This window comes from Chrysochloris asiatica, unplaced genomic scaffold (genome assembly GCF_000296735.1).
Source record: "Chrysochloris asiatica unplaced genomic scaffold, ChrAsi1.0 scaffold00168, whole genome shotgun sequence".
NCBI classification, from domain to species: Eukaryota; Metazoa; Chordata; class Mammalia; order Afrosoricida; family Chrysochloridae; genus Chrysochloris; species Chrysochloris asiatica.
Genome location: NW_006408686.1, coordinates 6,856,005 through 6,876,463, shown reverse-complemented (window position 1 = coordinate 6,876,463; position 20,459 = coordinate 6,856,005). Strand labels below are relative to the sequence as shown.

The 20,459-nt window shown below is 49.7% G+C and overlaps 1 protein-coding gene across 2 annotated transcripts in view; it reads left to right on the top strand.

Moving 5' to 3' along the window:
* The window catches only part of SIPA1L3 (signal-induced proliferation-associated 1 like 3), a 118,473-nt gene that overhangs the window by 91,228 nt on the left and 6,786 nt on the right, over positions 1-20,459 (top strand). The window contains exons 15-17 of one of the 2 annotated variants that reach the window (XR_438771.1): positions 11,514-11,679; positions 12,564-12,821; positions 15,572-15,715. Coding sequence is in view for 1 of the 2 variants with exons in the window: in XM_006871465.1 (XP_006871527.1) it covers positions 11,514-11,679; positions 12,569-12,821; positions 15,572-15,715 (563 nt within the window). In the remaining variant the exon portion in view is untranslated. The remainder of the gene's footprint in view (positions 1-11,513; positions 11,680-12,563; positions 12,822-15,571; positions 15,716-20,459) is intronic. The other variant, XM_006871465.1, reaches the window with a different exon arrangement.

Below are 20,459 nucleotides of genomic sequence, written 5' to 3'. Positions count from 1 at the left end.
TCCTCCTCCTCTTCCTCCTCCTCCTCCTCCTCCTCTTCCTCCTCTTCTTCCTCCTCCTCTTCCTCTGGCAGCCCTCCCTTCCCAGCCTTTCTGTCATCCTCTGCCACTCTACCCACCCTGCTCCACTGGCCGTTTCCCGTACTGGAAGGCAGGTGCCATAGGGTGGGAGTCTCTGATGGGACGGTACCTGCCTGGCACACAGGGCTCCAGCAGTGAGGGGACAAGTCCTGGCTCTTGTTTACACCTTCCAGTCCCCCCAGTAAGTAGATCCTGTAAGTTCTGTACTCCACACAGACCTGACATGGAGAGGATGCTCAGAAAACCCCATGAAGACCCAGATCTATGAGCATCCTGAAGAACTGATCCTTTTTCCCAGTAAGATCCCAGGGAGGCTTTTTACATGTGTGTTGGTGGGCCTAAAGATTAATAGGCTAATTATGATATCTCTTAGATGCAGTTGAAATCATCTCATGGTTCCTTGTTGTGTTCATTAGCTTAGTCACAGATGCATTTTCTTATATCCTCTGTATCAAGTAGCCCGAGCTGAGAGTCGTATCACTTTGGTCCACACACTCCCAGTTCATGAAGCGTTTTTACTCACACTTTCGTCTGCACGTTGTGAAGATGTGTGTTTGTCATCAGTTAGAGGTTCCTTGGCGTCATCTAACCTAGTTTTCCAGAAAACCTCATCTTCGCTCCCAGCTCAATTATTTGAGATCAGACATAGTTTATTGTCTAAAATAGGTGTATGCTCTTGCTGAAATTTTTTCCCAAAGCATAAGAACTCACCTTCATAACTTACTTACCTCTATCTATCAGTAGCTACCCTCTCAGGCCACGTTGTAAGCCCATTCATTCCTTACATTGTGAGCTCACCGAATCCCGTTTTCCAGATTGACCCTGGTCAGGATCCCTTCCCAGCATTACCCCATAGCAGCATTGACTGAGGCTGTGTCTGTCCACAGAGAATGAGGATGGCCACAGTCTTGGAGTCATGGGGTGGCATTGTATGCTAGGCACTAGACTGCTAACCACAGGGTCAGTGGTCCCAGCTCCACCAGCTGCTCCTCAGAAACCCTACTCAGGGTCGCCATGAGTTGGGACTGACTCGACGGCACTCAATAGTCAACACAAGGCGCCTTTCCACCAGCTACTCGGGCCTTACAGCCGCCCAACCAGACAGGCCCTGCTCTTACCTCCATTTCCAGATGGGAAGACTGAGGCACACTCAGATGAGGTACCTGCCCAAGGCCACTCCATGGGAGCCAGTCCCAGGGAGAAAAGTGGGGGAGATGATGGTCTCTCAACAGATCCACTCCCGTTGTCAGAGACCTCATTTCTTGGGGTTCACGGTCTCCCCTAAGATTTGGATGAACACCTCTTATTTGTTGACCAAAGAGGGAGCTGGTGAAAGGTGGAGAACTGTCTGCTGATGAGGCCTCCAGCATCTACCATGGAAGGCAAGGGCCTGATGCCACCCAGAGCCCCGTTACTACCCATGATGCTGTGTTTTCATCACAAGCAAAGTCTAGTGTGGGGGCTTGAGCAAGGCAAGTGTGGATTCTCTTGTTCACCTGGTCCCCTTGATCCAGGGAGCTCACGGGCCAGTGCCCAGCACACAGCCCAACTCCGGGAGCCCTGGTGGTACAGCGCTTAAGTGCTTGGCTGCTGACCCAAAGCTTGGTGGCTCAAGCAGCAGGCTGCTTCCAGAGTTACTGGGCAGCGCTTCTCCTGTCAACGTGCTCGATGAGTCAGAATCCACTCGACTGCAATAGGTTTGGTTAGGTTTAGGGGCCCAGCTCAGTGTAGCTGAGGACTGGGGAAGGCCCCTCCCTGCCCTCCCCCCACACACACACAGGGTTGTCTCCTATCACCCCCACAGTCCTCTCCCAGTCCCCTTCCAGAGTCAAACAGCCTCCGAATGGAGGATCCACCTTCTATGCCTAGCCTGGGGTGACGATGCAAAACCCATGGCTCAGCCAGGCCCAGCACGCAGCTAATTAGCTTCATTAACCCAGTCCAGAGGGAGCTGTCCCAGTTGGAGGCCAGAGCTCCAGCCCAGCCAAGTTTGAACCCTGGGTCGTCCTCCACCCCTGGCACCTGTCACAGGAAGAGGAAGTTGTGCTGGCAGGATCCAAAACTGCAGAGGCTCCTTTGTGATTTTTTTTCTGCCTGTCTTTTCTCATGTAAATGACTGAATTCCACAAGCTGGCAGAGTCCAAGTCTAGGAAACTTGGCAAATCAGAGCTCTCCAGTGCTGTGGGTCAGAACCTTGGGGAAAGCGGACATCTTTCTGAATGTTTTCTTCATTAATCTTTTGAGCCATTTAGAACATGCGCAGAGTAAAAAATTGAAGTCATCCAAAAAGGTTTGCTGAGAAAAATAAGCCTCTCTTTCTCCCCTGGCCCCCAGCCCCCCAGCTCCCCTCCCTAGAAGCAACCGCTGTTTCTCCTGCCGCTTCTAAACCTCCCATTCCCCTTCCTGACATATTGTACACTCGTCTGTCTTGTTCATTTGCTTTATTCTCCCCCAGGTGTCTTGGCAGGGGCTCCACGTTAGTACATAGAAAGTGGCTTCATTACTTCTTGACGTTCATAGAGTGGTTCATTTTCTTCTCCAAGGTTATGGAGACCAGACATCTGGGGGGAGGAGGGAAGGAAAATCACAGATGTACAAGGGGGGCTTCAATAAGTGCTTGGAAAAAGTCCATTATCATTTCATTCCATTTTCCCACAAGCTTTTTTAATTCCCCTGCTCCAACTCCAGTTTGTTTTTGTTTTTTTAACCTGGAATTAATTTTCAAGTATTGCATAGAACTCAGCAAGCTGAAATAGACATTGGGAAATTCTTTCAGGAAAAAGAGAGTCAGAGTGAAAATGATGGGTTTGGCTCCCCAAACTGGGTTTCATCAGACTTTTCCCCTCATTAAAGGTGTTCAGATAGGTCTAAGAGTGTCAGCCTGGAACCTGCAGTAGATGAGACAGCTGTAAATTGAAGACTTGGAGGAGAAGGTTCTAGCAGGATTTGTTCCATTGAGCCAGCCTTCCACCGTAGAATTAGGAATGGCTTATAAGAGGCCAAGGAACTGGGAAGGTGATTTTATCAAATGAACCCAAATCAAACCGAGCAGGGAAGGGAATGCCTGTGTTCTTATGGCTTAATTTGTTTTGGAAACAGAGTAACTTATTTTCTGTTTCACAAAGGTCATTTAAGCATCTTACAAAAGGAGTAAGAGAGCTAGCTTCTTAGTGGTATACTTTTTGATATTTATTTTTAATATCTTCATTTTGGTGGGAATACACACACATACAGCAAAACATACACCCATTGGGTAACTTCTACACATGCAGTTCAGTGGCCTTTAGGTGTTGCTGTCTCTCTTGTTATCTCTGTCCAGATTGCAAAGGGACTTGAAGATCAAAAGGGCAGCATTTGCCTAAGGACAAAGTTGAGAAGGGTTGGGAAGGAGGGTGGAATGGAAATAAAACCCCAGGGAGGAAGTGGGATAAGTGAGGTGATGCAGAGGGGATTGTGATCACTGAGATGAAACCAAGTGGATGATTTGATTCCTGTGAAACTGATGATCTGCTCTGAGTACACCTCCACTCAATTCACGGAAAGTGTAAAAAAGAAAGTCCGAGGAAAAACTCCGTATCTTTCAACTTAGTCTTTCCATGAACTTTTTGAAGTCCCTTTATCAATATAAAAGTTCACTGCCCGCCCATCAACTTCTCTTCTTGACTTTATAGAGTTACTTTGTCCGTTTGAGCTCATATAGGTAATTCCTTAAATAGTGTAATGCTCAAGACAAATGTGTTCTACTAATACTAAGCATGTTTGGTTTAAAAATTTCATCTTGGGATACTTTGAAATTGTTGGTTTAAAAACTGTTTCCAGGCACTTGATTCGGGGATTTATTCAGCCTCAGTGAATCCAGTTAAGTCTAGTTTCCTTTAGAATTTGAAGTTCTGTTCTACATTTTCCCTAATTTTGCTGACAGTCCATCTCTTAGTTCCTCCATCAAAATGTTTAGCCAATGCCCATCCATTTCTTCTTATCTCATGGCAAAGAGGATGGTGTATGGACAGAGTTAGACCCACAGTTCATTTCTTCCTGGGATTCCTAAGTCTCCATCTTCCTCCAAGGCTCCAGGCAAATAGAGACCAGTTACTGTATTTGAATAGCCACTGACAAGTTCTTATGATCCTAGGCAGCACTCACTGAACTAGGCAGTAGAACAGAAAAACTATGAATTAGACCAACTGACTTGATTGCTCCACTAACCCCTGACCCTAAGCCCTCAAACCAAGAAAACTAATCCCATGAGATGTTTGGTTGTACCTTGGTGTTGGCACCAAAGGATAAGCAGTGGCCCTCAAAAACGATTTGAACCTCAGGTTGGTGGTTCAAACTCACCAGCCACTCCTCGGAAACCCTGCACAGGGTTCCTTGAGTCAGAACCGACTTCATGGCACTTAACAACAACAAAGTACTATCAACAGCTGCAGTTTGTTTTGGGTTGTTTTTTTCTTTTAGATTTTGTTATTGCTATGAAATTATATGGAGTCCTGGTGTGGTGTTGTGGAGTAAAGCACTGGACTGCAAGGTTCATGTGAACCACAAGGTCGACAGTTCAAACTCACCAGCTCCTCCTTGGAAACCCTGTACAGTGGTTGCTATGAGTCAGGACCAAATCAAAGGCACTTAGACCAGCATCAGTAATAACATTATATACAACATTTGCCATTGCACTCTTGTTCTGATGTAGCATTTAGCACTAGTGGGTATATTGGTCAAATTGTATAGCCATTTTCCTTAATAAATGTCAGTTTTCTCATCATCGTATAAAAAACCTCACCACTTCCCAAAGATTTATTCCCACACTCGCTCCCCCTTCCCACTCCACTCCTGGTAACCCTAAGAGCCATTGTTCTCCATTGTTACCTAGTCCGGTCATTTTCTGTGAATGAAATCATACAGTATTTAACCTTCTGTGGTTGACTGTCGTTCCTTGACTTCCCTCAACATAATATCTCTGAGGTTCACCTGTGTTGTGGCCGGCATCGGGGCCCGGTTCCCTATGACTAAGTAGTAGTCCATGGTATGAAGGTATCCCATTTTCTAGATCCACTCATCTGTTGATGGGCATTGAAGTGGTTTCCACCCTTTTGCCTTTGTAGATAGTGCTGAATGAATACTGCTGTTACACATGTCTGTTGGGTCACTCCCTCGGTTTATACCTAGAAATGGAATTCCTGAGTCATACCGTGGTGGTGTTAAGTGCCATCAAGTCGGTTCCAACTCACAGCAATGCTGTCTAATTTCCAAGGAGCGACTGGCAGGTTCGAACCACCAACCTCGCGGTTCAAATCAACCTTGCTGTCCACTGCGTTATCCTGCAGCGCCACAGAAGTCATGTGGTAGTTCTATTTGTAATTTATTTGGAGGAATCGCCACACTGTTTTCCACAAGGGTTCCCCACCAGCAATTGATTCCTGTCTTCCTTCATCCTTGTCAGCATTTGTTTTCTGTTGTTGGTTTTATTTGTGTGTTTCATCAGTGGCATTCTAGTAAGGGTGAAGTGTGGTACCTTGGTGGTTTTGTGTGAGTCTCTTGAATGGCTCATGTACTCTGGTGGCACAGTGGTTAAAGTACCTGGCTGTTAACCACAGGGTCAGTGTTTCAAACCCACCAGACTCATGTGGCATTCGGCTTCTGTAGAGATGGTTGTTGTTGTCGTTAAGTACCATGGAGTCTGTTCCAACTCATAGTGACCCTGCACAGGGTTTCCAAGGTTGTAAAGTCTTTACGGAGCAGAAAGCCTCATCTTTCTCCCGCGGAACGGCTGGTAGTTTCGAACTGCCGACCTTGAGGTTAGCAGCCCGATTCGTAACCACTACGCTACCAGAGATTACAGCCTCTGAAACCCCGTGGGGTAGTTGCACTCTGTCCTACAGGGATTGCTGTGAGTCCCGATAGGTGACTCACCACTGACTAGTGTCTTTTCATGGATTTGTTGCCTGGAGTTGTATTTTTGTTAAGTTGTAGACGTTGTATATGTATACAAGGGACTTAAAAATATTTGTAGGAAATTGGTAAGAAAACCTAGCGGCAAAGTTCTGAACGTTCTGAAGTTCCTGCATATTGGATAGTAGATCTTCGTCAGGTAGAAGGTTCCTGAAGATTTTTTCCTCCAGCCTTTGATGAAGTCCTTTGGTGAATATGAGTATTTCATCTTCATGAGGTCCCAGCCATCTGTTTTGTCTCTGCTGCTCATCTAATTGTTGTTGGATTTGATAATCTATTGTTTAAAAAGCTAGGTATGATAGTTATGCCCCTATATTTTCTTTCAAGATTTTAAGATTTAGATTTACTCCTTAGGTCCTTGATCCATTTTGAATTTGTTTGGATGTATGCTGGAAGCTGTGACTACAGCTTCATGTTTCTCCAAGTGGACAGTTCAGTTTTCTCAGCAGCGTTTGTTGAAGAAACTATATACTTTCCCCATTGAATAGACTTAGCCAGCACCCTTGTTAGGTATGTATGAGGGGCTTTTAAAAAGTTAATGGAAAAATGGAATTAGAAGATCATCTTGAAGCCTCCTCAAGATGTGTATGTGTTTGTTTATCTCTGGACTCTCAATTCTAGTTTATTGGGATGCATTGTTGTTGTGTTCAGATGCCATTGAGTCCCCACCGACTCACGGGGACCCTGTGAAGCTTTTCTGAGGAGCAGCTGGTAGGTTTGGCCCCTCAGCCTTGGGGTTAGCAGTGCAGTGCTCCACAGCGTCATGCCAGAACCCCATTGGCCTGTGTGTTTATCATTAAACCAGGAGCAACCTGTTCTGATAAATGTAGCTTTCTTCTGTGTTTTGAGATCAGGAAGTCTGAGGCCTTGTCCCTTCTTCTTCATAATTGCTTTGGCTAAAGACAACCCTTAAACACCACAGCAGCCTTTCCATATAAAGTTGAGGATTCATTCTTTTCATTTCTGTAAAAAAAATTATGTTGAAATTTTTACCAGGATTGAATTGATTGTATAGATTGCTTTGAGTAATAGTGATGCTCCGGTGTGATCCACTTTGAGCAGCCGCTTTCGAGCATCTCAGAGTGTCAGGCTCTGATCCTGACATTGGACATAGACTACAAAAGACAGCAGGCAAGGTTCTAGCGTCACAGAGCTATTATGCTAGCAACAACTACACAAGATAAATCATTAGCCGATGAAGGCAGTAGAAATATCGCTGAGCCGAGAAAGAGCATCAATAGGTTGAGCTGAGGCAGAAGGATAAGTAGGTGCCAACTATGGGGAGTACCCAAGAGGGCCCTCTAGGTTAAGGAAACTGCAGTGCAAAGGCCCTGAGGCAGGATCATACCTCCTATGGCTAATGAACATCAAAGAGGCCACGTGGCTGGAGCAGAGGAGCAACCTGAGAGTCAGGGAAGATTGTATGATGTAGTCCTTGGTGGGTTTTGGCGAGGAACAGTTTGAGAAAGTAAGTCTCATCCATGCCATCCTTACAGAGGAGAATTTGGTAAACTCCAGTATGCCAGTCTACACTGGAGTTTTAAATATGCTTTTATAAAAATGGGTCACGTGATATTTGTGGGAGAACCTCTTTCTGGGTCCTGTGGATCTACCTCACTTCATAGCAGCCGCAGACTACGGCCCTGTCATTCTGTGTGGCCTCACTCGCTGAGACCCTGTAAGGTGGCTGTTGGCCTTGCTCTTCCCATGCTACAGCTGCTGGGGTCTCCCGTGTGCTTCACAGACAAGGCCCCGGGGGTGTTCCTGTACACTCAGGCCTTTCTGCAGCAATATGGCTAGGGTAGAGAGAACACACTTTTTATTTAAAGTCCTTAGCAGATCCTATTGTCCTGTTCCCAGAAGAGCCTCATGAACTTTGCCCCTTGGGAACCGGGAGGTGTGTGAAGGCCCAAGTCAAACCAATTGGTGGTCACAGTGGGCCCCTCTCACTGAACCGTGAGTCCTGTGCAAGAAATACCAAGTCAGAGAGGGGACGTGGGACACTGTGAGTCCCCTTCTAGAATATTATGGTATCGTCCCATGTCTTCAAGGAGCCCTGGTGGCTTTGTGGGTTATGTGTTGGGAAGTTCAACCCCACCAGCTGTTCCATGGAAGAACGGTCTGCCTGGCTGCTTGAGTAAAGATTGCCAGCCTCAGAAACCCTATGAAGCAGTTCTCCTCTGTCCTCGGGTCACTGCGTGTCAGTGGGTGTTTTTGGTTTTCCACCCCTTCTCGCTCCTGTGGAGGGAACATGTACTGTTTAGGGTGTGTGCGTCTGTCTATCTCTCTGTCTGTCTCTGTTTCTATTTCTGTCTTTTGAATTCAAAGCTTTTAAGTTGCCCAGAGAGCTCACTGTGCTGATATCCACAGAGCACAGAATTACCCTCGACTTGGAATTCTAATTTGGGGAGAGTATGACCTCACCAGGAAACACTTGCCACCTTCTCTTCCTTTGTTAAAATCCTCAGGCAGCCGCACAGAGGGAGAAAGGGAAGGGGGAAAAATACAGACTTCCAAACCTCGGGGCCCAAAGGCATCTTGTTTCTTGTCTGGGATCAAAGACTCCCTGTCTGGAGTGACAAACTGATGAAGTCCAGTTGTCATGTTTGTTGGTCCTGTTATTTAGCTTTTCATTGTGAGTTGGTTGAAGGTTTACAGAGCAGGTCAGTTTGCCATTCAGTGGGTTAGACACATTTTGTTTTGTGCTTTGATTTTCTCCTCTGTGTAACCTTAGGCACACTGCTTCCTCTCTTGTTTCAGTACTTCGTCGTCTCCTACCCCTTCTGAACTTTGTCCTTGGATAAATGCATCCCTTTTGATCTCAAATGGGTGATTATTCTAAAGTGTGCATGTTGTTAAGGGCCATCAAGTCGGTTCCGACCCATAGCAACCCTGTACAGGATTTCCGAGGAGCAGCTGGTGAGCTTAAACCACCAACCTTGCAGTTCAAACGGACATTGCAGTCCAGCGCATTAATGTACAGCACCACACCAGAACTCCAAAGTGTGCCTACCTCCCCAGTTATTGTTCCGTATTTCCACTTTAACTGGTCCATTGTGTTGGCTTCTTTCTTTAAAAACAAACAAAACATTTTGTGTTATTATTGTTCTAATGGTGGTGGTGGTTATGTGCCATGGAGTCGGTTCTGACTCATAGTGACCCTTCATAGGGTTTCCGAAGCTGCAAATCTTGACGGGAGCAGAAAGCCTCATCTTTCTCCCACAGAACAGCTGGTAGTTTTGAACTGCTGACCTTGAGGTTTGCAGCCCAACTGGTAACCACTACGCTAGCAGAACTCCTTTATTGTTCTAATGTGTGGTAAAAATAAATTCAGACGACTCAGAAGGGTAGCCGATGAAAGTCTGGTTCTCACCTCCTAGTAAGAATCCTTAGGTAATCATTGTTCATGACTTAGTGCAAGAATGTGTTCTGTGTACATCAGCATGTTTGTTAACCACATGTGGTTGTGTTATGAATGCCTCGCTTTTAATGCCTGCTTTTGTGTAGCTTGAGCTGTCAGGCAGCATTCTAACAGTTATAGACTCTGCTGCCCGGTGGCCTCCTTCAAGATCCTCACTCCGCCGTTCACAAGCTGTGTGACTTTGGACAAGTAGTTTAATGCTTCTGTTCTTTTTAATTTGCCTCATCTGCGAAATGAGAGATTGTAGTATGAAAACTCATCTGGCTGTGAAGTGGACTAACTGAGATCCTAAGGGTGCCTCAGGCCTTGCTCTCTGTGGTTTACGTTCTAGTGGGGAGACAGACAGAAGACAGACGTGAAGAAGGCAGTTTCAGGTTGCAGTAGCTGCTGTGGAACAGGGGGATGGGAGTTGCTATAAAGTTGAGACCCCAGGAACAGAGAACAACGCTTGCAGTACTTTCAATGACCAGTGTTTCAGATACAGATTCAGGTGTTCTGTCTTCTGAAGTGCCTCTGGGTGGACTCAAACCTCTGACCTTTTCGTTCGCAGCCAAGCGGTTAGCCATCTGTGCCACCCAGAGACTCCAGCTGTTGTGAAGGGAAATTTGGAAATGCAAAGAGTGAGGTGATAAGAGAGTGACTGACTTCAAGGCAGGGCCGTGACATCCCTGATGCCAGGCCAGTGTCTTGTGATGATGGCTCCCTGCCTCAGTTTCCCCATATGTAAAGCGCCTCCTTCAGAAGGCTGCTTGCAGCTTTAGTAAGTGACGTGTGGTGTGAATCAACGGTTGTGCTCCTATTAAACCCAAGATCCACGGCTATCAAGTGGATTCCGACTCGGAGCGACCGTACAGGCCAGTGGAAGTGTAAATCTAACCGAACCCTTGACCTTGCTGTTAGCAGCCCTCCTGGGGAACTCTTAACTGTCATTATTTGTTTCCCTCGACTTTCACTAGGGAAGTAAGAAGAACCCAAAGGCTGAGCCTTAAGTGTAGGTGAAGGGAGGCAGCTTGGCCCTGGGGTCACTGAACGGAGGACACAGAGGCTCCGCAGGGTGGTAGCTATCAGCCTTGCACACAGAAGGTAGAGGGACTGAGCATTAGGGGTGGGTGCAACTCTAGGGGGCGCTGGTCAGCCTCCCTCAGGGAGACTGTTGTAAAAGCAGCCATGACTCTTTGACATAAATCCCCACAGCAGCGCTGTGAGGTCAGCCCATTTCTCAGATGCACAAACTGAGGGTCAGAGAGTTGACCAGCCTTCCCAGAGTCCCACAGCAGGAAGGAGCAGAGCCAGGACTCATGTCACATAGAGCTCCGGCATGGCAACCCTGGGCTGCAAGAGTGCTGAGGAAGAGGGTGGTGGTGTGAGAGGGGCCTCATCTCCCTGGAGCCTCACAGCTGCCCCTTGTGAACCCACGTGACGGAGGAGGCAGGGAGGTTTGAGACTGGCCCCGTCTGGAGGTCTCCTGTCACTTGCTTGTTGCTGGAAGCCCCCTGGCCTAGGCCAGCCTCGCACCCCCCCAGGAACATTGCATCAGAGTGCCTGAGTCGGCTACAGTCTGCCCTCCCGCCCCTTGGCTCCTTGCCCTCATTGCCCCTCACACACGGGCATGTTCCATCTCGGCCCCATCTGCTCTCAGTGCCAGAAGGGTTTGTCCCTCCTCCTTTCAGCCATGTGTCTTCTCAGATGTCACCTCAGCGAAGCTGTCCCTGTGCCATGTCAATCTCTACCCACTCCTCTGGCTCTGTTTTTCCTCAAAACACCTCTCTCTGCCTCGCTCTGTGCAGTCTGTCTTTCCATTCATTTGTCCTTTGTCACTCCCTCGATGCACTGTGCTTCGAGTGCACGGCCTCATCCCCAGTGCCAGGGACAGGCGTGGCACAAAGGAGGTTCCCAGGAAATACAGGTGGGATGCGTGAACAGAAAGTCCTTGTCACTGCCTTCTCCAGGTGAAGCAGGCTGAGGTGGTCTGCCCAATGGCACTGAGCCTTCTTGGGTCACGACACGTTAAGAAGCTGCTAAAGTCTCCCCATGACCCCACTGACCTCTAGCCTTCTTGTTCCAGGCAGGTGGACACCAACACAAAAAATGTCTTTGGGCAGCCACGGTTGCGGGCATCTCTCCGAGACCTCCGCTCCCCACGGAAGAACTACAAGTCTACCATCGAGGACGACCTCAAGAAGCTCATCATCATGGACAATCTGGGGCCAGAGCAGGAGAGAGACTCGGGAGTATGTAGCAGCTGCCCCACCCTCCACTCCTGACAGCCTCAGGCTGAGGGTCCCTGAGGACAAGGGAGGAGACCAGGGCTCCCTGAGCTCACTCCAGCCGCCTCCTCGCCCATTTCCTCAGTCTATCCTCAGCCGCCCTTGGGTGTCTGGGTCCTCGGCCAGGAGAAAGGGTACCATATTAGACAGAGCCAGAACGACTCTTTAGCTGAGGCAGGACTGTGGGGGAGGTTGCTAGATAGTGAAGTACCTTATGTGGCTAGGGTCCCTGGTGGAACAGTGAGTCAAGTGTTGGGATGCTAACTATAAGAGCAGAGGTTCAAAACTACCAGCCGTTCTGTGGAGCAAAGATGAGGCTGTCTGCTCCCATAAAGATTTAAGTCCTATGGGGTCAGCATGACTTGGAATGGACTCATTGGTAGTGGGTTTGGGGTTTTGTTGGGTTTATGTGACTGGAAAGGCATCTCATTGCCAAATGTGGCTCCCATATCCTCCTAGAGCCCAGGAAGGGAGTGGAAACAGCCCCCACCAAACCAACCCAAGCCATGTGGACAGAGAGTGGAGGAGGGGGCTCCTGGGGGAAATGCAGGCCCTAGTTACCCAAGGAAGGGACAAAAGCAGCAGGCCTGCCCAGTAGCCTCGGCCCACCTACTCCTCTGTCCCTGACCAGCCTCCCCGGGGTCCGTCCCACCAGCACGGTGTCCCTAGCGCAACCACAGATCTCAGCCCTGATCCCGTTGACCCAAATGGAGCCAGCAACCCTCCTTCCTGTCCAGTCACTCGGGACAGGCCTCAGCCTCGGTCCCCTCTTTACCCATACAAGGGGCAGAAAGCCATGCAGGGCGGGTTGAGATCCACTGATGTTGGGACAGGAAGACGCCTCTGAGGACAGTGTCCTGTGTCCCCACAGAAGAGCCTGCAGCGGACACTGTCTGACGAGAGTCTGTGCAGCGGGCGGCGAGACCCCAGCTTCGCCAACCCCACCAGCCTGGAGCCAGGCCTGCCCGGCGACGTGCTCTTCCCCAGCCCCTGCGCCTTCCCCTCCAGCACACTGCCTGCCCGCCGTCAGCACCAGCACCCCCACACGCTCGGTGGAGACCCCAGCACAAGCCCCGCCACTGGCAACGGCTTCCCAGAGAAGCAGTGTGAGTCTGGGTACCCACCTCAGGGTTGGGGTCCTTGTGGGCTCATCTGATGGAGGGAAGGGGGTGCACGTGAGCCTGGTGGTTGGGCACTGGTGGCTAAGATCAGCAGATCTCATGAGGTCCACATTCCGGGGGTGTCCTAGGATTAGGGTCACCTGAGATTGGAGAGAGGATGCATTCTGGAGGGACCTCACAAGGGGCCCTGGGGACGGGGGGTTGGGGGGGGTGACATTGGCTGCTCCCTGTGCCCTCTGTCTGTCCTAGTGTCAATCAGGTTGCCTTGGGAATATTTATTTACTTGCCAGACTCCCTCTTAGCTCTGCCAGCTCTTAGGAGGGGCCACAAGAGTGTGATTCATCCATCCCTTATTTATCCAGCAGATATTTACTGGTCAGCCCATGAGCCAGGCACTGGGTACGCAACTCCCCCCTCCCCCCACCAGGCCCTTGGTCCCCTCAGCACTTCTTCATCCACAGTCTCAAAGGCTTGAAACTAAAAGGCAGTGTGTTTGGGCCAAACTCATAGGGCAGCAAAACCCAGTGTGGCCCTTACTTACCCCACCTGTCAGGATGTAGTGATTACAGGCACATCCTGACCTCCGGGTGTGTTATGTCTTCCTGTCTCAGAACCCAGCTCAGAGATCCCAGCAGAGCCAATGTGCTCCTTGTACAGTTACCGAGACAGCCCCTTCCTTGTACAGGGGATGGATGGGATGGAGGAGACTTTGTGACGTTTGTGAGGGATCCCTATCTTCCCTTCACATTCCTCCATAGCTCCCCATTACCCTGTGTCTGCTCCCATACTCCTTCACTGGTGTTTTGGGGCTCCCGCACTGGGCTCTACTGTAGCCCCTCCCCTTCAGTGAATTTTCCCACAAGCTTTCTGAAGTCCCCTTGTATGTTTAGTAAAACCTTTGCCATTTCGGCTTTGTTTAGTCATATGCATGGTCTGGTAACATGAACTCATATAGTCCTCCTGTTGATCAATCATCACCCTTACCTGTCTCCAGAATTTTCCATTACCTGTAATAGAAGCTCAGTGTTCCCTAAGCACCACACTGTTACCGTTGTCTGGTTGTTAATACCCGATTATCTGGAACAAGCATTTTACTCCACCATGAGTTGGGGGTGTGCCTCTGGACCCCAGAGGAGGGCCAGGCCTGAGGATGAGCCTTGACCTTCATTGTGGGCTGGGGCTTAGAGCAGGGGCAGCGTCAGACCACTGGCTTCGAGCTGCATGGCGCCACCTGTGTAAGCTCCTCAGTTGCCCTACTACAGAACTTGGGGATCGTCCCAGTGCCCCCAGAGGTGCTCAGACAGGAGGGGCCCTGGCTCCTAGTCTAGCTCTGCCCTTTCCTGCTGAGCTACCTCAGCCACATGTCTGACCTTTCTGTCCATCAGTGCCCACCTCTGCCCCCTCCGGGGTTCTGAGGAGTGGGCGAGGTCCTATGTTTGTCATCTGAGACCCACCTGATAGATGTGGTAAATGCTGTGTTACCTGTTAATTCCTATGCCCTGAGGCTCCAAGGGTGTCTTCCTACTGACGTGTCACACTGGAACCCACCACGTCTCCCCACAAACACTGATGGTGACTCAAATTTATATCTGCAGTTAGAACTTTCTCCTGAGTTCCAGATTCACGTGGCCAACCTTGTGGCTATTTAATGGCATTTCGCACTTAACACCTCTGAACTCCCCTCTCCCCCCCAACACACACGTAAACACACACATACCTTCCCCCTCCCCCTCTCGGTTGGTGGCAACTCCAACCAGCTGTGCTCAGGTCTCAGCCTTGACCTTGTCCTAGACCCTTCTCCTTGTCTCACAGCCATGTCCGTCTTTCCAGAAATCCTGGTGGCTACATTTACAATGCAGATCCAGGGTTGGCCCTTTTGTCCCTCCGAGGCCCCATTGGGGTCCCATCCACCCCTGGATCCATTGGGGTACATCACAGCAGCCTCCTCCGTGTTCTCCCTGCTCCCCACTCAGCAGAGGGATCCTGTGAACACGGGAATCTGCTCACAGTCCTCTTCTCCTCAGACCTGGTCCATGGTTCCCTCTCACTCAGGGGTAAAGGACTCAGACCTCCCATTACCCACAAGGTCTCACATAACCCAGCCTGTTACTTCTCTGGCCTTGACCCCTCCTTCTCACTTCCTGGCTTCCTCTCTGTTCCTCAGACATACCTGGTACATTTCTGCTTCGGGGTCTTTGCACTTGGCTCTCCCTTCCCCCTAGAGCTGTGTTCATCCCTCACCCGCTTTAGAGCAGGCCTTTCCTAGCGCCCTGTTTCAAACTGTTGTTAGGTGCCATCGAGTCGGTACCAACTCATAGCGACCCTATGCACAACAGAACAAAACACTGCCTGATCCTGGGCCAACCTCACTATTGTTGCTACATTTGAGCCCATTGATGCTGCCACTGCCAATCCATCTCGTTGGGGGTCTTCCTCTTTTTCTCTAACTCTCCACGTAACCAAACATGATATCCTTCTCCAGTGACTGCTCCTTCCTGACAGTATGTCTGAAGTATGAAAGGCGAAATCTGGCCATCCTGGCCTCTAAGGAGCACTCTGGCTGTATTTCTACACATACACACACACACACACAAACATCTAACACCTCTAGCCCCTTACCCTGTGTACGTCTCCCCTGACACTTACGATCTATCATCTGACAAACAATATGTCTATTAATTTAACTGTTGTTCCCATGTTGTCATTATCAACTATTCTCCCCTCTCCCCACCCAGCTGCCATCTCGGCCTCAGAGCTCTCCCTGGCTGAGGGGCGGGACCGACCACTGCGACGCCTTGACCCTGGGATGATGCCACTGCCCGACACGGCTGCTGGCCTTGAGTGGTCCAGCCTGGTGAACGCAGCCAAGGCCTACGAAGGTAGGCATCGTGCTTCCAGTCCTTGAGATTCCAACCCCTCTCTGTTGAGGCCTGGGCGACTTTGAAAGGAGACAACCTGGGTTCCAGAATCAGGGCTTCAGGGTTCGAGTCACCTGCCTTGTGCAGCCCTGGCCCCCAGTTAACTCGTCCACAGAACAGGGCAGTGACTGCATGCAGGGTGGGGATGCAGCCAGGGTGAGGAGAAACACAGTGTCATGGCAGGCGAAGGACGAGCCTGCAGCACACAGGGCCGTGGTGTGGGATCCTGACAGTGTAGCCATGTGTTTATTCAGATGTTCTAGCTGCATGTGGCACAAAGCCTAAATTAACAGTCGCTTCAACACCCAAGACTTTGTATAGGTCAAAGATCTTGGGGTGGGCGGTCGGGGGCCTGTGCAGCGCTGACGCTGATTCAGCCAGGCTAGGCTCCTCCCAGCTCCATCATGGAGTGCGGCCAGCAGGAGAGGACTCAAAGGCCCACAACCCTCCTGCACTTAACGTCTCACATGGCCACACCAGCAGCAATGAGGCCATGTACCCCACCAAAATCTGGGGCTCTCTTACTCAGGAAAACAGTCTAACATGGGCAAATGGCTTTACCATGCTAAGCCTGTTCCCTCACTTAGAAAATGGTCCCTGACAGCTACAACATGACTTCTAAAAGTTCGTGGAAAAATGGAATTTAAAGACAATGGGATTTTTCCACAAAATTTTTTAACCCCCCTCAAATGAACATGTTCTTTTAGCTTATTTTGACTTATCTTTGCATTCACCACTTGGCTAGTCCTCCTCCCTCCTGGAAGCCTTCCCTCATGCCCCTCAGTCTGGATCAGACCCCTGCCCTCTGTTCCCGTATCATGGTGCCTCCCTGTCCTGGTCCTGACCACCCAACCCTATTGCTGTCTAATGACATCTCCCCACTGGATTGGGAGAACAGGGCCCAGGGTGATCTCAATCACCACTTGGTGTCTAGTCTGACAGTAGGCTCCAATGAACCAGAGCTCTGTGGGATATGACTTTCCTCAGACCCTGTGGTATATGTTTTTCCTCAGACCCTTCCTTCCTCAGAGCCCTGTAGTACACACCCTTCCTCAGAGCCCTGTGGTACACGTCCTTCCTCAGACCCTGTGGTTCATGTCCTTCCTCAGAGCCCTGTGGTACACGTCCTTCCTCAGACCCTGTGGTACACTTCCTTCCTCAGGGTCCTGTGGTACACGTCCTTCCTCAGACCCTGTGGTACACGTCCTTCCTCAGAGCCCTGTGGTACACATCCTTCCTCAGACCCTGTGGTACAAGTCCTTCCTCAGAGCTCTTTAGGACACACTCTTCCTCAGATTCCTGTGCAACACGTCCTCCTTCAGAACCTGTGGTACATGTCCTTCCTCAGATTCCTCTGGGACACGCCCTTCCTCAAACCCCTGTAGGACATGTCCTTCCTCAGAACTCTGTGGAACATACCCTTTATCAGCTCTGTGGAACATGACCTTCATCAGACCCCTGTAGTGCATGACTTTCCTCAGACCTCTGTGAACCAGACACATCTCCAAGTTTTAGCCAGTCTATATCTGACAGGTAGCTTAGAAGAAAGCTTCCTCTCTCATTTGCTTCCATTCTGAACCCTGCTGCCCTGCAGCCTCGGTAGCCACAGGGTGAAGGCAGGCAGGCCTCTGAGGAATCCAGGAAAGCCTGGCCCAGCCTCTGGTCTTGGAGCACAGCCGTACTCATCAGAACCATTTGTCAGGCAATGGCTCAACAATGCCGGAAATTTGGATCACACAGAGGCCTCCCGAGCTCCGTGGTACCACAGTGCTCTGATGAAGGCGGACATTCCTGAGCCTCGTCTGTGAGCAGCACTTTCCCACTTCATCACCGTCAGCTCTTCTGGTCTCATCTCACAGTTCCCATTAACAGATGAAACCTAGCCAACAGCACATGGGACCAGGACGCAAGCCCAGGTCCAAACCAGGTCCAAACAGGCCTCCCGAAGCTGGGGCATAGGAAGCAGAGCAACAGTGGACAGAGAAGAAAACCCAGATGGCTTGCACACTTCTGAACATACTGTTCAACCTCTCTCATAATCAGATCGATGCAAGTCAACTCTGAGAGGCCATTCTTTACGTCAGAACTGTAAGGGTGGGATTTGATAATATGGAGGGTGGTCAGAGGGCGCTCTGGTGGTGTTAGGAGGTTAAACGTTGGGCTGCTAACTGCAAGACCCAAAATCCAAACCCACCACCACTCCACAGGATCAAGATGAGGCTGCCTGGTCCTGTAAAGGTTTAGTCTCCAAAACCCTAGGGATTGGTTTTACTCTGTCCTATAGGGTCACTGAAGGAGCTCTGGTAGCTTAGTGGTTACAAGTCAGGCTGGTAACCTCAAGTTCAGCAGTTCGAAACTACAAGCTGTTCCACAGTGGAAAGGTGAGGCTTTCAGCTCCCATAGGGATTTATCAGCCTTGGAAACCCTATGTAAGGTTGGAATCGACTCCACGGCACATAACCACCACCACCACCAAAGGCTTGTTGATGGTGTGGCTCTGTGAATCAGCACTCGACTGTAAACCACAAGGTCGACAGTTCAAACCTGCAGAGTCGGAGCCAGGTCAATGGCGCTTAGCAACAACACAGGGTCTTTATTAGTTGGAATCGACTGGACGGCAGTGGGAACGGGGTAGTCTGTGGGGAAAGAGGTCCCTCAGGAGTTGGAGGACAACAAGCCCTGGGGCTGAGTCTTCAGAAATTTACTGTGGGGACGACCCCACTTGGTCCAGTTCCAGCCGGTGTGGCCTTGAGTAGCCCTCCCTTCACACTGGCCTGCTCTCCACAGTGTGCTCGCCCTCGTGTTAGCGCTTTAGTGATTTGAATCCATAGACTAGATGCTCCTGAACCTGTGGCCATCGTGAGCTGTGTCTGTGAGGAAGAATGGGGCTAAGGAAGGCCGGGGAGTGGGGGGCCACACAGAACCTGAAAAGAAGAACCAGCAGGTTCACCATGGGTGGAGGGCTCAGGTGGTGGCTTTCCAAGGCAAGGAGCCCCCTGTCTCTCCCTGTCTGGCATTGCCCTGATGAATGGTGTGAGAAGGATTAAACCTCTCACTGCCTCAGTTTGCTCACCTGAAAATTAGGGTAACAATATTCCTACCCTACTGGGTGGTCACGGACTCTAAATGAGGTTACACACAACACTGACGCATCAGCTGTTGCTGTTACTCCCTAGCTAACAGCAGCTGTGAACTACTGAGGGCGTTGGGGTTGTCAGCCAAGATTTGAAAGCCTGCTAAGGGTCTGAGTGTCTCTAGCCATTGTCAGAGGGGTCTCTCAGCAGATCTACAGAGTCTTCATTCCCTGAGTTCCCCAGGGTCTGCCCTACAGCCCAGGGCTCTGTTGGTTGTGGGTATCTGGTGGTGGTGGTGTACCATGGAGTCGGTTCTGACTCATAGCGACCCTGTATAGGGTTTCCGAGGCTGTAAATCTTTACGGGAGCAGAAAGCCTCATCTTTTTCCCATGAAACAGCTGGTAGTTTCAAATTGTTGACCTTGAGGTTAGCAGCCCGGCTCATAACCACTATGCTACCAGAGCTCCTTGGGTATCAGGGAAGTGGGAGGCATATCCCAGGAGAAAGCAGGGCAGTGTGCTGAGCCTCTGAGCATCCTGAGTTCAGGATCCCTAGTCTTGGGCCAGCAGGGAGGAGGTTGACCGGCTCTGGAGCCCCAGGTACCCTCAATGGCGGCTCTATTGTCTGTTAGGTGGATCGGCCAGACAGTGCCCACCCACTAACCACCCCCTGCAGCCACAGCCTCCTGCTCCCACTTGGTCCTCCCCAGGCCCCTGGGAGAGCTCCCTAGACACGCAGCAGGAAGCTGGTGGCCCTGGCCTTCCACCCAGGCTTTGCCAAGGAAGTTTTGTTCCTCTTTTTGGTAAAATTCATAGAGGAGCCACAGAACGTTATGAAGGGATGTGAACTTAATGAACCAATGCCGAAGAAAGGCCTGGAAGGAAGCACCCTCATGAGAGTTTCCTCCTGGAGAAGAGGAGAGGCTGGCAGTAGACGTCAGGGTTACAGAATTAGCTATTCTGTCAAGTTTGGGTGCTTCACAATGAAAAAATATATGGGTGTTACCTGTGTAACACTGAAACTTGCTCTCCAGTGTAGAGATGCTAAAGCAAATGGAAGAAATGAGGAGGTACAAGAGCTGAACAAAAAATTCCAAAGATCAGATCGAGAAGATAAAGCCAAATATTATAACAAAATGTGCAAAGATCTAGAATTAGAAAACCAAAAAGGAAGAACATGCTCAGCATTTCTCAAGCTGAGGGAACTGAAGAAAAAAATCAAACCTCGATTTTTATTATTTAAAGATTCTCTGGGCAAATTATTGAGTGATGCAGAAAGCATCAAGACAAGATGGAAGGAATACCCAGAGTAACCACTGTACCAAAAGGAAATGGTTAATGTTCAGCCATTTCAAGAGGTAGCATATAATCAAGAGCCAATGATACTGAGGGAGGAAGTCCAAGGTGCAGTGAAGGAACTGGCAAAGAACAAGACACCAGGAATTGATGGAATCAAAATAGAACTCTTTCAAGAAAGTGAGGCGGCACAGGAGGCACTCACTCATTTCTGCCAAAAAAATTGGAAGATAACTATCTGGCCTACTGATTGGAAGAGATCCGTATTTGTGCCCATTCCAAAGAGAGGTGACCCAATGGAATGCGAGTAAAGTTTTACTAAAGATAATGCAGAA